This window comes from Drosophila melanogaster, chromosome X, assembly GCF_000001215.4.
Source record: "Drosophila melanogaster chromosome X".
In the NCBI taxonomy this organism is placed as follows: Eukaryota; Metazoa; Arthropoda; class Insecta; order Diptera; family Drosophilidae; genus Drosophila; species Drosophila melanogaster.
The window spans coordinates 20467152-20484187 of NC_004354.4; the positions used below are offsets into that span (position 1 = coordinate 20467152).

The 17036-nt window shown below is 45.4% G+C and overlaps 2 protein-coding genes across 8 annotated transcripts in view, besides 1 other annotated feature; one reads left to right on the forward strand and one right to left on the reverse strand.

Moving 5' to 3' along the window:
* The first annotated feature begins 303 nt into the window (after positions 1-303).
* On the forward strand, positions 304-2645 carry GstT3 (Glutathione S transferase T3). Of its 3 annotated transcripts, NM_001298566.1 has the most exons (5): positions 304-619; positions 1056-1261; positions 1396-1542; positions 1885-2307; positions 2369-2645. In NM_001298566.1, exons 3-5 carry the CDS (start codon positions 1425-1427, stop codon positions 2512-2514), a joined length of 687 nt encoding a protein of 228 aa, NP_001285495.1. In that variant the 5' UTR covers positions 304-619; positions 1056-1261; positions 1396-1424; the 3' UTR covers positions 2515-2645. The 3 variants fall into 3 exon arrangements, with proteins under 3 accessions (NP_001285495.1, NP_001162808.1, NP_728347.1); NM_001169337.2 differs by lacking the exon at positions 1056-1261 and having other exon boundaries at positions 489-619; NM_167706.3 differs by lacking the exon at positions 304-619 and having other exon boundaries at positions 1234-1261.
* A 158-nt stretch (positions 2646-2803) lies between these two features.
* RhoGAP19D (Rho GTPase activating protein at 19D) overlaps positions 2804-17036 on the reverse strand; it is a 40740-nt gene continuing 26507 nt past the window's right edge. For 2 of the 5 annotated variants that reach the window (NM_001258851.1, NM_001298568.1), the window contains 11 exons: positions 10488-11189; positions 10115-10416; positions 9962-10036; positions 9177-9660; positions 9014-9113; positions 8851-8949; positions 8430-8780; positions 7402-8367; positions 7071-7331; positions 6416-6857; positions 2804-6351 (listed from right to left, as the gene is read on the reverse strand). In NM_001258851.1, coding sequence (NP_001245780.1) covers positions 4883-6351; positions 6416-6857; positions 7071-7331; positions 7402-8367; positions 8430-8780; positions 8851-8949; positions 9014-9113; positions 9177-9660; positions 9962-10036; positions 10115-10416; positions 10488-11189 — 5251 coding nt within the window. In that variant the 3' untranslated portion in view covers positions 2804-4882. Of the gene's footprint in view, positions 6352-6415; positions 7332-7401; positions 8368-8429; positions 8781-8850; positions 8950-9013; positions 9114-9176; positions 9661-9961; positions 10037-10114; positions 10417-10487; positions 11190-17036 lie in introns of all 5 variants that reach the window. The other 3 variants (NM_001169338.2, NM_001298567.1, NM_134552.6) reach the window with 3 other exon arrangements.
* Positions 13789-14096: a mobile genetic element.

Genomic DNA, 17036 nt, shown 5'->3' on the forward strand with positions numbered 1-17036 from the left:
TGGTGCACCTGTTGCCACAGAACTGGCAATGGGGTAAACAATCTCTCCTTATCGAGCGATAAGACGGACCTTCCCTGGGGAGTTTCTATTCCTGGCCTTCCGCCGTTGCCAATGGCTCAGAACTATTAGATAGATTGATTATTTACTCTACAATATACATATTTCCGATTGGCCGGCGGATGTATGAAGCGCAGTTGCACTGGAATTTTTAATTATTTAATTATTGCATTATGGAATTCTCTCTTTCCTATATCTTTCGCAATATTATCAGAGGGTAGCACCTACTCAATATTCACAATAATTCGTTTTTCGATTTGCAGTGTAGCTGGTGCAACGAGGGAACTACGCCGCCTTATCTCGAGGGTTTCTAATACCTTGCGCCTATTCTCTTTAATTTTTGTTTATTCGACTCCCAGTCGCATTCGCATTCACATTTTCTACGCATCCACGACCTAGAGTATATAAGTTGGAGCAGCTGCATCATCCAGTTCATTCACTGGCTTAATTCAGTGGAGTTCGGATCTCGTCATGTCGGTGTCGTTTTTGGCCAGTTTACTGGGACTCAGCAATGACGAGGATCAGCTGCAGGTGGCCTTTGATGAGGTGCTCAAACGTAGAGGTTAGTTTAAAATCAATGTTTTGAAAGTTGAATTATAAGAGTAAAGTAAATTTAATTTAATTGTGATAATTAATTAATTTCTTCTTTATAAATATATATTTTAAAAGCAGTAGACAAAGTTGTAAGTTTAGTAAGTGTAAGGAACTCGAATTATTCTAGTTCTATTCTATGCTAAAAAAAAGAACATAATGAAGGACGGGAGAAGTTTATAAATCTGATAAACTCTCTTGGAAACTTTCATTTGTTTATTTAAAAAATGAAGTGCTTACTCCCAACATATCACACGATATCTAAAATATCTAAATATCTAAAAATCACACGATATCTAAAACTAAATATCTAATCCGATTTCTTTGGCCAGGCAGTGATCTAAAAAACTTTTAGATAAATAATAAATATTAAGTCAGAAATATTTTTTTTCTTAATTGTTTATAAGTCCGTTACTTGATTTTCGCACTAACGCGTATCACTACTGAGCGCGCAGAGCTTTTCGTTGATGAAATCCACTACGTAAAGCTCGCTCTCCCCACAATTCACCACTTCACTACGTACGACTTCTTGCCCCGCCGCCAGCTGATTTAGATTCGATCCAAGTTGTTGGCTCAGTGGAATAGCTGCAGTTGCCCACCGACCGTGTTTGTGGTGAGTTCAGGGGTGTGTTGGGTGTAGTGCTGCTATGCGGCTTTCCGTGGAGATTCTTCGGTGATCTTTGGACCGGCGCCCATTTATTTGTTTTGAAGCCTCCTCTAACCACTGCAAGCACCTTCTCTTTGCAGTTCCCTCCAGACAGCCAACCAACCTGAGGATGTCCGCTCCCATTCGCTACTACTATGACCTGATGTCGCAGCCCTCGAGGGCGTTGTTCATTATCTTCCGGCTGAGCAACATGCCCTTCGAAGACTGCGTGGTTGCCCTGCGCAATGGTAAGGGTAACCGGTGTGCGGGTCAAAGTGTGTCCATGTGGTGGACAGGAGTGCCAATACCTCACGTATCTCAAACGAAGTACAGAACGTAACGTCTTTTTCACTGATCAATACACAATCATTTTGCGCTTTAGCCACATTTAACAATTGTACCTTGATAAAAGGATTTATCCATAAAATATTATTTAGTTTGTGAATAAGTGCGTTACGTTGATACAACTGTTAGTTTAATAGTTTTGGTAACATCTGTGCTTTTTTTTTTGTATGGCTCCACCCGCCACTGCCACCGCCACCACCATTTATGGGTGCAATCTAATCTCGACTACGGTCTTTGCCCCACAGGCGAGCACTTGACCGAAGACTTCAAGAAGGAGATTAACCGCTTCCAGCGTGTGCCCTGCATCCACGACAATGGCTACAAGCTAGCGGAGAGCGTGGCCATCCTGCGCTATTTGAGCGCCAAGGGCAAGATACCGGAGCACCTCTATCCCAAGTACTTCGTTGACCAGAGCCGCGTCGACGAGTTCCTCGAATGGCAGCACATGTCCCTGCGGCTCACCTGCGCCATGTACTTCCGCACCGTGTGGCTGGAGCCGCTTCTGACAGGACGCACACCCTCCGAAGCCAAAATCGAGACGTTCCGCATGCAGATGGAGCGCAACCTCGACGTAGTCGAGGAGGTCTGGCTGGAGGGCAAGGACTTCCTCACCGGATCCTCCCTCACCGTTGCGGACATCTTTGCAGCCTGTGAAATCGAACAGACACGTGAGCATACTTTCAGTTTGAGATAATTACAGGTTTCTTATTATTCACTCATGCAATCCAGGAATGGCCGACTACGATGTCAGGATCAAGTACCCCAAGATCAGGGCGTGGCTGAAGAGAGTGCGCCAGAGCTGCAATCCGTACTACGATGTGGCCCACGAGTTCGTCTACAAAATCTCCGGAACGGGTCCACAGGCCAAGCTATAAACTCCAACGTTCACAAAGCCATTCTGTACATAGATCATTATCATTGCTGGGTACTTATATGTAGTTGATAAACAAAACGATAATAAAACAGAGCTTGTCGCTGGTTTATACTTGTACAATTTATTCGTAATATTGGTTGTTTCTTTTTTATTGTGTTGTCAGCATTATAGAAAATCCACATTTACTTGTTGTTCAAAAAAATCATAATACAAATAAAATATATATAGATGTATACATGTATAATAGAAAATACAATTTTTAAAAAATAACTACCTAACGTCTAACAAAAAATTGTTTTTAGTTAATCATAATATTTATATAGCAACGTTACGCGCTTGGGTACTTTCTATATACTTCTTTACTTCCGCCTTCTCGATTTTTTTCATTTTCTGCCATCGGGTAACAAAACAAAATGCGTACAAAATATATAATCTTTATATATATATATCCTTTTTGGGGGTGGTGTAAATCATAATTGTGAATGAAATCAAAAAAATTAACTCGTATATACAGCAAAAAAAATGGGAGGAATACTATACAACTACTATCTAATCGCTTAATCATATGCATTTGCATGTACTTTTATGCGTTCTTGTATTTTCCAAACTTAAATCATATACAAACTACACAAAAATATATAATATTATATATGTAAATGTAAATTTATGCCGTTTCTCGTGCGTCACATGGTAAACATATAGTCGCTTTATCAATCAAACCTAATTTCGAACACGCCATCCCTCTTCTAGTCGCCTGTCGGGATAATCGGGAAAATGTATCCCCTACTTCATAGCTTTGTAGCTGCACCTATATCATGCATTTCCGCCAGCACCATTCTCCAAATAAATAATACAAAAAAAAAAAAAAATTGGTTCATCAAAAAACAATTTTGTGGGTGGAAAAAAAGGTTAACAGAATTTAAAGCCAATAATTTAAGGCACCAAAATGGGGATCATCAGCCCTAAAATTTTTGTACAACAGGTACAGAGGTACAAAGAAGAAAAGAAAAACAAATGCACATCTAAATCAAGAACAGAACTGATCCCTATGCAGGACCTAGCACAACTTGGTTGTCAAAAGGACTCATCCAACTCAATGGTGCACGGACACGGACAGGCGACTATCCATCAATTGTTCCTTTACCGTAGGTGGTTGCTTATGCGATTTCTCTGTAATGTGTTGTATAAGTTTTACAAAATAGTTCTCTCTTTCTCTTTCTATCTCCCTCGCCTTGTCACTCGTTATGTGTATATATCTTGCTCTGTCTCTCGCAATATATCTGCCATCTTTGCTTGGTTCCCATTTAATTTGTGTGTTTTGTGTACTTCGTGTGTGCGAATAAATTACTTCCTGACCTCGTACAGATTGTTTTGCCTGCGTTGCATTAATACGATTTGTTTTCCCTCGAAGTTGTGCCTTCTCATTACAGGGTATTAAGCAATTCGATCTCGGATCCTTGCTAACTGATTAGTTTAAGTTTTCCTGGGTCGAGTTTCAATGGGTTATATTTGTAATATATTGTATTCGACACAACTTCCTGGGGTCTGCGCATGAATATATAAATATATTGTGATAGAATATGTAAGATTATGTATTTCAACTGCCCTGCTGATTTGTTTCGCAATCAACACTTCTCTACACGCCTTCTGGTTAACTTTTAAGACCCAATTCGGACACAACACTGCAACTGCACATTGATATATAGGTATATATAGTAAAATAGATTATGATGACTACTTTTTACAGATCCTAAGTAGCAGAAGGTACAATGCACTCCATTGAAGTAGCTTTGCCACGCCCTATTTGAATTTAAATTTAGTTTTCATCGTTTAACATGCAAAACATAGTTTTAAACGCAAGGGTCTGTGAAGCAAGACTACTTAGAGGTGTTCGCATAGCCTTTGCTACAACGATTTGCCTTTCTAGCAACTTTGTTCAGGGTTAACATTCAATTTAACTTTGTTTTTTTTTGTTTTTTTTTAAAGGTGTGTTTAGCTTTTGTGTGTTTAACAGACTATTGTTAAATATCTTCTCATTATGCCTTTTGGTTATATATTAAACCTTTCGTTAATACTCTTGTAAACTGTGGGTTTCAAAGTGTCAATTAATCAGGTTAACCACATTTAAGCAACTGCTATTTCGGGTTGGTCTTGTCGCAGCAATCTGCACTAGGAGCTATTTTTAACTATGTTTTTTGTCAGGTTCTTTAAAACGCGATATAAGCAGACTGCCTGCTTTTAGCCATATTAGCACTTTTAGCTTTGTATAGACTGTTTGCTAAGAATGTGAGTTCGCCCAGAGTGTTTCATGTGTGTTTCACCATGTGAAATTGCCACCGTCTGTTTTCTTAGTCTGGGTATACAGGTTTTTAGAAGCGACCCCGGCTAATGTTCTTGATACGTATGCCCACTTCCAGGACCTGATCGCCGTTCCCAGCGGGAGTTGTGCTGGTGCTGCTGCTGTTGCTGCTGCTTCCGCTGCTGTTGTTGCCACCGACACCTACGCCAGTTGGTGGTGCATTGGAGGCAACTCCCGCCACTCCACCGCCGTTGCCATTACTGCCATCGCTTTGGGGCGAGTTATTGTTGTTGCTGCTCGATCCGGAACTTGATGCGGGCAATGCCACACTAGCTTCGGCGCCAGCTTGACCTGTACCGAGGCGCCGCAGCACCGTGGTGGTGGTCGTTGTGGTGGTCGTCGTCTCGGCCGCGGCTGCGCCACTGCCTCCACCGCCAGATGTAGCGCTGCCCAGTTTCAACAACTGTTGCTGGTGATGGCGATTGTGGTGATTGTAGTTGATGGCTGCCAGGTCGTGACCGTGTGAGTGATTCGAGCAGCCACCATTGCTGGCGGAATAGTCGTGAGGTCCGCCTACTGTGTGCCGCCGCTTAATGGACCGATTCTGCTTGTTCTGGATCTGGCGCTTCTTGGTCAGGTTCATATCAGTCTTCTCGTCCTTGGTCAAGCCAGTGGTGCTCAATGCCTGGCAGCAAGCCACCCCCACCGCCACCGCTCCAGCTACTCCGCCCGATACTCCCGCCGCTACTCCTCCGGATGTCTGCGCCGTTATGTGCCTGGTGGAGTAGTTCCGGCAATTGAAACTGGCGCTGCGAAATAACCGATGATCGCGTCTCTTTTTGTTGTAGCGCTCGATAAAAAACGAAGGCGACGGTCGTTCACCGAGAAGCAGCTTCTCCTTGGGATCACTGGTGGTCGAGCCCTCGGAATCGTCGTCGGAGGCAGCTCCTCCGGCGGATCCCACCACCCTTTCGGCGCCTCCAGCGGCTGCATTGCCTCTTTCGTAGCTTAGATAGTTACTGAACCTGGGTTGTATGCTTTTGGTTAGCGTCGTGACACTGCTCGATGAGCTGCGCGAGGGAATAGCTCCGGCCCCACCGCTTCCGGTTGGCGTGCCTACTGGCGTGGCTGCTCCGCTAGTTGGTGCAGTGGAGCTTCCCTGATGAATGGGCACCGTGGCTGAGTGCTGTAGCTTATGTGCGGCCTTAAGCAAACTTGGGGGCAGTGGTGCAACTCCACCCGACTGTTTCGAAGGCTTTTCATCGCCACCAATTGTATTTGTGGCCGTGCAGGAGCGGCTTAGATGCAGGGATAAGGGGGCTGTCTCCAGGGGATTGCAAAACTGATGGAACAGCCGCTCGGGCGACTCGTCCGCATACGGAATGTTCTCGGAGTGCATGTGCAGAGGCTGGCCCAAGGTGTGCCGCCGGTTCTTGGGAAACTCGGGCGATCCATTCTCATCATTCGATTCGGAGCCGCTGCGCAAGTTGCGTAGCTTGCTGTCCAGTGTATCCGTAATGGTCGTCAGCGACATGGAACCTGGTTAACGGTAGGGACATAACATAATTATCAGATCACTTATCTTTACGCCTTAAATCCTTACCCGTATCGCTTAGCCTGCTGCTAGAGTCGTCGTCCGTTAGCAGAATGGATATGTCCACGCTGCTGCGCTGTTGTTCCTTGGCCAGATTTATGCCTACTCCCAGGCTGTGACCAAGGCTGCCAGACGACTGTCCTGAGTCCTTTTCGTCCAAGCTGGCCTTGCGCGTCTGGTGCGAGGATCTTGAGCCCAAGAAACCTCCTGTGCTACGCTTCTTAAAATTGGCGCTTAACAATTTGGAGGACGTCGCCGAGATGGAGGAAGAAATAGCCACCGCCGTTGTTGAGCACGCCGACGATGACGATGAGCTGAACTTGGTAGTGGAACTGGATGAGGATGAGGCGGATGCCTTGCCCCCGCTGTGAAGCGTCGAGCTGCTCGAAGTACTGGCGGTGCTGCTTGCGGATGCCGAGGCAGAGGCGGACGCCTTGGCGTAGTCCAACGACTGAAAGGGAAGAGAGACGGAAGAAACGGGTGTGGGCAGGAGCAGGATTAGAGCCTGGTCGCAAATGCTCTGCACAGCCTTGCGCTGCGCCCGTCGCTGCTGGATGGTGGTGGTGCTGATGGTTGTGGTGATGGTGTTGCTACTACTTGTGCTACTTGTGGTGTGGGTGGTGGTGGTGGTGGTGGTGGTGGTGTTGGAGGAGCTCCCGCTTACCAGAACGCTCTCGCCGGAGTACGTGTCCGAGTTTACGGCGCTGCGCTTGCCATGGGTCTTTCGTCTGAGCTGCGGCATAAAGCGCGAGGTGCGCGTGGTTTCGCGCTCTGTGATCCGCTCGATCTTCGACAGGTTGTGCAGCAGCATGCTCGTCTGATCCTCCTGCGTCTGCTGCTGCGGCTGAGCGGCGCTTACGGCAGCTGTACCGCCGCTTACTTCGGCTATATCCGGCAGACTGCCGCCTTCGAAGAAGTAGTCGTACTGCAATTCAACGATACATATATGTAGATTGTTCATTTATTATATAAAACTATAAATTCAGGATCCTTACCTGTGTGACCAGCAGCTCAACGATGCGGCATTGATGCTTCATGTCCTTGACTGCCGTTTCCAGAGTATCGTTCGGCGTCCTGATTATAGATGGCCCAAATATGATGGCCAGGTTCTTGGGCTCCATGCGGTTCACATCGCAATTGCCGCTAACTCGGCACAGATGCCGAATCAAGTGCTTCATCGTTTCGTAGGGATGCCGTGGTAACGATTCCACAATCTCGCGCAACAGTACAATTCTCTCCAGGCCAAACTTCTTGTCCGCCTCAATAAAGTTGATATAGTAACTTGCCGGCATTAAGGCATCGGGCAAGCTGCGTATAAACAACTTGAGCAGGCTGCTCACCACATTCACATCCTCCCAGCGGTCATCGCTGGCACAGCTCTCGAACTGAAAGTCCTTGGTGTTAACAAGTTCGGACAGCTCTGATATGGCCGCCTTGTTGCCGGGTATGCGATAGATGCCCACCACTCCCAGACCCTTTGTCTCCACAATGTTCGTGCACACCTCTACCAGATGCGGCACATATGCATTGACCTTCGACATGGGACAGCTGCGCAGTGGAACGCCAATAGATCCAATCTGCTTGGCTGCACAGGCGGATGGCGAAGCCAAGTCGTGGTGTGACACTCCTCCGCTGCCACTGCCGCCACGGCGGAAGAGCAAATCCTTCCAGTTCTTCGATTTGGGCGATCCCAAATCCTTATCAGGTATATGCTTGTGCGAAGAGGACTTCCTTGCCTTCATCACCGGCGAAATGGAGTCGCTGGTGGCGGCGACAATAGCCGCAGCTGCTGGTAGCGCAGAAACATGATGACTGCCACTAGCGTCTGCAATGCCACCGGAATGGGAGCTCAAGGGTGAGCTGTCGGCTGCACTCGCTCCACCTTGGACGTCGTCCAGATAACTGGCGCTGGCCACTGTTTTCTGTGGTTCTGCCAACTGCTTGCCCTGTGGCTGGTGCTCCTGTTAAAAATGTAATGTAAGTGAACGTTTTTCGGTTTATATGCACTTATATGAACACTTACATTATCATCGTAGTTGAGGCTATCCTTCCACTGCAGAAGTCCAAACAGACGCTTCATCTCGTTGCTGCTCTTCGTCTTGAATAGGATCTCCGTGTAAGGACCGCTGCTGCAGGTGGACGAGGAGGTGGATGCGGTCAGGGCCGATGCTGCGTTGGCAGCGGGCTCATTCGCACTGCTGCTGCCCGACGAGGTTAGCAGCTTGTCGTGACCCTCGTCCAGGTTTAACTCGTTGCCCAAGGAGGCCAAATGGGCTCCACTGGGCGATGGCTTCGACTGCATACGGATCAAGTATTTCTTCTTATCCATCGACTCGTCGAAGAACTTAAAGTTTCTAATATCAAGTTCTATCACCTAAGGTAACAAGACGATCATTTCGATTAGTTAACGAGGCCTAGGTTCCATCCATCTAGAAAGAACTTACATTGTGCTCCGATTTGGCATGTCGGCCTGAGTAGATACGCAGCAGATCTCCCTTGATCTCCAGCTTCACCTGACGCCATGATCGGTACTCGGACATGCGCTGAAAACGGAACGAGTATTATTCGTATGCTTATTCTGGCTGCCTTGTGAGAAGGACCACTCACTTTTCCGTTGATGCAAGAGGACTTGATCTCGATTTCCGTCTCAAAGGCCTCCAGTTCGTTTGGCACATACTTGCCATTTAACTCGGCATCAATGTGGATGCTATTCAATTTCGAAAAACAAGTTTATTTATTTATTCATTGGCAATATGATATACGGACAAACCTGCTTCGCATGTCACTGCTCATGGAGGCCCTCCGACTCCCGTGGGCCGACAGACGCACATCCTCCAGGCCGTTCGGCGTCTCGATGAACTCGTGGCCACCACCTGTGCCTCCGATCACATCGTAGGTGGGATCCGGATGCTCCTCCACCAGGGACTTCGTCTTTTGCGGCTCGACGACAGCAGCCACCGGAATGGGGATCGAAATGGGCAGGGGTGCTGGTGCTGGAGCTGGTGCAGGAGCAGATGAGGGCGTGGGTCCAGGTGCAGATGAAGCTGCTGATGCAGATGCTGGTCCTGACGCCCCTGTTGCCGCGGCATCTCCGCCAGCGGCAGCCTCCGCATTGAAGTCGGTCTCATTGTTGGTTGCCCGCAGGTAGGATATCCTACGCATTGGTTTGCCTTCGTCAAAGGAGCTGGAGGATAATGGCTTGTAGCGCCGCACAACGTTGCCGCTTCCCGACGCACTGTCCACAATGGCTGCTGCTGTAAAATAAAAGGCGAAACATAAATTGACCATCGGCTTTGACCAACCATTAGTTTAATAATATATTTAAGACTACCAAATGCGATAAATAAAGACTCTAATGGACTGAAATTATAAAAGCAAAGCTGTCACACTTTGCAGGATAATAACGTTTCGGTAATTCAGTTCTGAACACTAAGCTCAACCCTGCACCATTCTGCCCAAAGTAAGGGACACTTTATATTGATATTCCGCTTTACATGGGCATCACATATAGCAAAGGAACAATGAGCAAACGAGACAGGCAAACCAAGAACCTACCACTGCTCTCGGCGATGTCCGCCAAGGTGGCAACGGAGGAACCCTTATCCGGCTTATCCGGCAGCGTCACAAACTCTGTACCAAATATGAAAAATAAGTTAAGTATCTTAGTAGCTAGAAGGGCATGTGGAGTAGATGGAAGGCTAGACTCACTGCTGGATCCAACTGGCACCGGATCGATGGTGGCATTCGCCAGGGTCGCCTTGTGCAGCTCCATCCGGCTACTCGTCTGTCCATCCACCGTCGTCGTCGTTGTCGTTTGCTGCTGCGTCTGATGGTACTTGGCCAATGGATGCTGCTGCAGGGATTCATACAGCACACTTTGCTTCTTCACCGTCGTGGTGGCCGAAGTGCTCGACGTGCTGGCAGACGACTCCAGGGCACTGGTGTTGATCGACAGCGGCTTAAACGGATCGAATCCCTTGGACATGTGTGACACCAGCTTGCGCTCAAAGCTGTGGATGAACAGAAAGAACAAATTAATGATTTATTCACGCATTGGGTGCGTACTTTACAGAGTACTTACACCTTATTGGTGACTCCTGTCTCCTGCAACGTCTCAAAATAGTCCAGATCCTTGGCGTACTTGGCATTGTTGTTGATCATCACCTGGCGATGTTGCGTCTGCTGGAGCTGCTGATGTTGCTGCTGGTGATAGAGGTGATGCTGCTGCTGCTGCTGGTGTTGGTGGCACACACTGCCAGGCGCCGTGGAAGACCGCTGCACCAGCTTACCACCGGAGTGGTACATGTCGTAGCCAAGGACATGATGTTGCTGGTGCTGCTGCTGTTGCTGCTGCTGCTGCTTGAGCATCACTTGATGGCGACTGCGCGGTGGAGGCACCACCACTTGGACACCACCTGGCGGCGTGTGCGAGGGAAAGAAGTGCTGCTGGTGCTGCTGCAGGTGTTGCTGCTGTGCCGGCGATGACGACTGCGCCTGGTTGCCGTTGATAGAGGAGGCGGAGCTCATGGAGGCGGGCACCGGCGACTTAAGGAACTCCTCCTTCTGCTTGATGGACTCGCGCAGTCGGATCATAAGGTCGCTGTTCTCACTGCCCCCCGAAAGGGATCCCGACCCAGATCCAGCTGCTGAGCTCGGACCCGCTCCGACTGCATACAACGCCTGATTGTGGCTCGTCGCGGACTTGGGCTGGCGGGCGGTGGGTGTGGGCGTGTTCGTTGCCGAGCTGGCCGATAATACTGTTAAATTTGGCGGCTGATTAGCACTGCAACAATATAGAGAAACATAGTTGATACCATTAAAATGTGTCGAGCTAGAATCGAGAACATAAAACACCAAACTCTTATTTACAACATGAAAAGCCATTCGATTTCTCTTGTAATTCCTAGCAACCATATTCATTTATATATTCGCAATACCACCTTATTTGTGTCATTTAATGCAAACAAAAAACAAACAAAAAACTCAACACGAAAACTTTCAATTTATTTAGTTTAGCCACTGTACTTTAGTACTGAACTTTGTTTCCACAATTTACACCGAAAAAACGCCTCTTTAAACACCAAATTCAACAGTCGGGTTTTCTATTTGCCTTCCAATAAGCGATAACCGAGCACAAGTGCTTCTGTTGGCGGATCTAGACATTTTTTGTAGCCCCATAATTTTTTCGCACCACAACAAAAATATTTGTCAATTGAATCAGCGGCTGATGGGCAGACGCAGTAGCTCCAAATTGGCAATCGCCCAAAAGCAGTGCGCTCCAAGTGTGCTGACCACATTTTGATGGCACGTGCCACCATCAGTTTGTCAGTCGCTCAATGCGTTCGAGTTTGGCTCCGCCGATTCACTGTCGTCACACGGTGCGCATGCGCAATATTCCCACTACCGTACGCCGATCACGATCGGCGACATATAGCCGAATTCCATTCCCTATTTTGCGGAAAACATATCCAAAGCTCAATATTCTTATATCTTAAGCAAACAATTGATTTAATGCGCTTCAAATTGAACTTAAATCTGCTTCCGTTTCAGTCTTAAAAAATGATTTTCAATTAATTAATAAATTTAGAACCAAGTAGTAGTAGTAGTTAAGCTTGTTAAGTTAGTTAAGTTTAAGGCACTTCCTTTGCCGGCGATACAATTTATAACTGTCATTGCTAGACACAAAGTTTGGTGTGAAAATCATGAATCTCTGTTTTATTATCAGCCAACCATGACGTACAGGTTGACTGAGGGGGAAATTCGGAAGCCAAACAATGCGTTTCACATATTCATAGCTCGTACACCACCAGTTGGAAAAAGTTTTACATTTCCGACTTTCGCAACCGCTAATGACCACACAATACAAAAGATTCACAGCTTAAATAGCACGGTTTCATTTGCTTAAAAGCCAAAAACATAAATGCTTTAGTCAGTATTCAAATCATCACTTATGGTCCTGTGGATTTAAAAATTAATTAACCTGCGATCATTTCCCACGAATGTCAACACAAAAATTTGCAGAATTTTGCAAGAGCAAAAGAATTGAGCAAAAACATTCCGAGAATTATCATGTTAATGAAAAATGTAGCAAATTTTAACATGCAATCAAACCCACGCGTTTGTCAAATTTTCTGCATTTTCCGCTGACATCCCTAATTGACATGAATGTCAAGTGGATACACACAACACATAAGTTCATGGCTAAAAGCCTTTTGTGATATGTGAAAATGTCAAATTGTGGACCGGTTTTTGGGCATTTTTCTTTGTCCGCTGCATGTTTGTTTTTCTCTGTTGCTTTTCCACCACCACCAGCGTTGCTACAGTGGGCACTCACTTAGTTAACCAACGGCTACGGGCGGGCAAAACAAAACAAATTTGATTTGGGCCATAGTTTAAGTGGCTGAGAACAGAGCAGCACGAATAATTAAGTTCCATGTGGCGCACAAAGGAGCAGCATTTGCGTATCGAGTTTTAGCTTCTCGGCTGTGGTGGCAGCACTGCAAATGGCAAATTAGTTTAACTATGCCTCCACTTCCTGCCCCCGCATCCCGTATCCTGCATATCCCACATCATGCAACCCACATCCTGCAGCCCACAGCCTGCATCCCGCGTTCGTAACCTATCTCCGCCTCTTCAGATTGTCAAATGAAAGTTCAAAGCTAAAAATAGTATGGTAAATGCAAGTGTGTGTGTGCGCCAGGATGGTTAATTCAATTCGCTTTTAAAAGCCTTTCCCACACTCGACGCCCCAAACACCGGCAGACTGTCAAGGTCAAAAGGTAATGAATAGATGGCCCCAAACCCAAACGTAGCCCCCAACCCCACACCTTCTATATATCCGTGGATCATATTTCACAGGTCGCAGAATAAAGGAAGCACACACACACATTCGCACCATGTTTCTATTGCCTAGTTGTCAGCGCACAGTGGTCTAAATTGTAACGATTCTTGTCGCTGGGATTAAGTTATATTAAATTGATACTACGGCGTTATCGGTGAGACACATTTTTAGGTACATTTTTGTAAGTTTCACCGACAAACAACTTGATTCTTTTTATAGACTCATCTTATGAACCGATTCAGTGCGAATCGAGCCCACTGTGCAGCGGCATAGCAGGTAGCAATGGAAATAAAAAAAAAGTCGGATCAGGAGCTCGTGTGCTCAGCAAATATATGTGTGATTATTGGTAAACGCGCGGGCATTTGTCGGGATTATTATCTATGCATAAGCTTAATATATAAAATTCGATGATTTGCACACTGAGCAAAAATTTCGATTGAACGAACGGGTACACAAAATTTGTATTCCCTTTAAAAGCGATAAAAAAAAAGTTAAAGATGATTTAGGTTAAATGTTGTATGTTACAACCATAATTCAAGCAAGAGAATGCTGTAATCGAGTGGCGCGACTATTGGATACCCTTTAAATAGCCAATGAAAACGCGAGAGAGCTGGAGATACAAATGTTTAGCGTGCTCTCTTCAATGAACTTTTAGTTAACTTTAAATCGTATTCTCATGGCCAGATTTAAACTATTTTCGGCACGTATATGAACATTATTGAGACAGAACCATGACCTTTACAAATCTAATAATATGATTTAAGCATTATTATAGTTATAGTTCCTGAGATTTCGACGCTCATACGGACGGACAGTACGGTTGGTTTGCCAAGTGATCCTGATCAGGAAACGCTACGTGTCATCTGTTTCATACTCCGCAAAGCATCTAATATACCCTTTTTTTCTCTGCCTGGGTGCGTGATGCAGAAAAGCTGCTACACAAGTGAGACTCGCATTCAATTCAATTCAATTCGATTCGATTCGATACATTTCCCCTCACCACCCACAACCACACCTAAACCCACACCCAAAAGCCCTTATCACCCCCACATGCACACACATAGTACACCCCACAATGGTGCATATCGATAAGGGGCGGCCAGCGAATTAGCCATATCTGTATCTATAGGGGGCATATATACATACATATCTATCTATAAGCTCTGTCCCTTGCTGTGTGCGGAATTTCGCGCTTTTATTGTCTGCACTGTGGGCACATTTCGTATTACTTTCAGTTGCCTGATTTGCGTTTTGCCAACTCTTGCGACTCTTTGCAATTAACAAGTCGTAAATAAAAAATTGTTGACATATTTGATAAGCGGCAGAAACCGCAGAGGGAACGGTATAGATAAGGAAAAGTGAGGGAGAGAGAGAGAGAGTGAGAGAGAGAGAGAGAGAGAGGCCGACCGCCATCGCACATCCAAAAAAGACAGCCTCTGACACACTCTAATTTTCTCGCGGTGTTTAATTTCCGCAGGTTCCACAATTTTCTCCTCTTTCTCCCAAAAAAAAAAAAAATGTTTAGAAACTTAAGTCATTTAATATAGAAAATGTCGTTGGCGAGTATTTTATTTACAGGGTTTTCATTGCACAATCGAAGAGATTTGTGTGAAAGACGCTCGTGGAGAAAAGTTTGACTTCAGAGTTATTTTTATTGACTTATTTACTTGTTGGGAGCTATGTTAGATATCTGTTAGATATATCCACTGCGCTTTTGGAACTGATCTGAAACACTTCCTTGACGAAAACTGGCGTTTCGAAGATTCGTCGTTTGCACCTTTACTCGAGGCACGTTCATTGTGGTCTTTGTTTGAAATGGAAAACACTTGATATAATGTTCTTTCTTTTTTTTTTTTTGTATTCGGACAAGGTCTCGGTAAATTGTGTTTTCTTGTAATTCTTGTTGCTCAAATTGTTTGGGTTTCATTCTATTCCATTATCACATTATCAGTAGCACAGGCAAAAAATTTGAATTAATTAATGCTAGAGAAATGGCAAATTAACCTGTTTTCGTTATTCGGATCGATCTCGAATCGTATCATTTTCATGTGTATAAGCATCGGCTTTTTCACCCCCTGATAGGGTAGCGCATACATTTTTCTGGCAGTGTACGGCAGCCGGAGCTGCCGAATTATGCGAGTAAGTGAATAAAAAAAAAAATACAAAACTTCGTTTGCCGCGTATCACAATATCTGAAATCTGCACGAACCGCTCGCCATCGTCAACTAAACTAAAGTACTACGCAAAGTTCCTGCGACTAAACTAAAATAAATAAATAAAAAAAAAAAAGAAGGCACAACAAAACCCAGCAAAAATTGGCTTTGTATGCATGTATGAAATTTGTATTAAAGAGCGGCGGAGGCTCAGCAATTGAAAGAGACCCATTGAGTGGGCAGTGACCGAATGGCGAACGACCCACCGACCGATGCTCTCCTCTCACATGATTTCCTTTTTTTTATTATTTCAGTACAGTGAGCCCTCTGCGAGATGTTTCATACAGTGAACTTAATTCGCTGCAGGCATGATGTAGCATCCTATGGATTGTCTCGTCATAAGAAAGTTGAGTACACATTGTATAAAATTTATTTTTATACTTATTAAATTCATAACAACTGCACTCAAGACAATAAAAATTAAACATCTACTTGGATTTAACTTTGATTTGATTGTAGTAACCCTTTTCACAACCCTATCCATTATCCATTATCCCATTAGTATGCCAAATGCCAGTGCCAACTGTATTTTGTAACCAATAAATAGATAAACAAATAAAAATGAAGCGAGGGGCGGCAAGTGGGCGCAGGGAGCTGCCCACAGTTTGCACAGGATCGGCGAAAGGGAGAGAGTGGGAATCGCTATATCACTATCAGTCACCGACTGACCAAATATATACCCCATACTCTACCGCCAAGCCGCCCCACCCCTCTCTCCATCAACCAGCTGGCAACCTTGTCTTGCTTATTTATTTACCGAGTGGGCGGATGGTCGGGGGAAAGGGGTGATGGGGTGATGGGAGGGGGGAGGGGGGACAGCCACCCAACCGCAGGGCGTATACGTAATTGTCAAAGCAAAGTAGTTAAATTTGTACAGTGCACAGTGGGACAAAGTCTTGCTTGGATTTTTACAATAGAATATTTCAAATCAAAATAATGATATGATATTAGATGCAAATGAAAATAAGGCCCACTCACTGTGCACGCAGCAATGAGTTTTGCATTTCCGATGACATCTTTTCGCCAGCCATCAATCAATCGGACGATCAATCAATCAATCAATTGAAGTCGAAATTCATATGCAAACAAAAGAAAGTACATACAAACATACCGCGCCGCACACAAAGGCGCAAGATTTTCTTGCAGTGTAAATTACTTCAGTGGCATGTTTGGAATGCCTGGAGTAGTCAATAATTTACAACATGAAGCCTCCTGCCGGCTGCCCGGCAGATCAACTCAAACCCAATCCAATGAGTGGTCTCAGTTTCCATCTCGATCTCGAAAAGATAAATCCGCATCCGCTCGAGAGAAACAGGAGGGGGGAGGGGGGGGGGGGGGGGTAGCTGGTTGATGGGCGAAACGAGGAGACGACTTGAAGTTGGCGGGAATTGAAGGCATTATTTGCTACCCATTCTTTGCTGGCATACAACATTCAATTAAATTTATCGTAATCATTTAACAATGGAGCAAATATTCGCTTTTGCAGTTCAACAAATTTATTGTTATTGTTGCGAGGTGTCCGCTTACATTCGTTGTGTGTGCATAAAGTTATGCGGTTACTTATTTATTTCCTTTT

Coding starts and splice junctions, on each gene's coding strand:
- GstT3 (NM_001169337.2), top strand. CDS start 529: ATGTCGGTGTCGTTTTTGGCCAGTTTACTGGGACTCAGCAATGACGAG. Junction 620..1,395: donor TGAGGTGCTCAAACGTAGAG/GTTAGTTTAAAA, acceptor TTCTCTTTGCAG/TTCCCTCCAGACAGCCAACC. Junction 2,308..2,368: donor CTGTGAAATCGAACAGACAC/GTGAGCATACTT, acceptor CATGCAATCCAG/GAATGGCCGACTACGATGTC.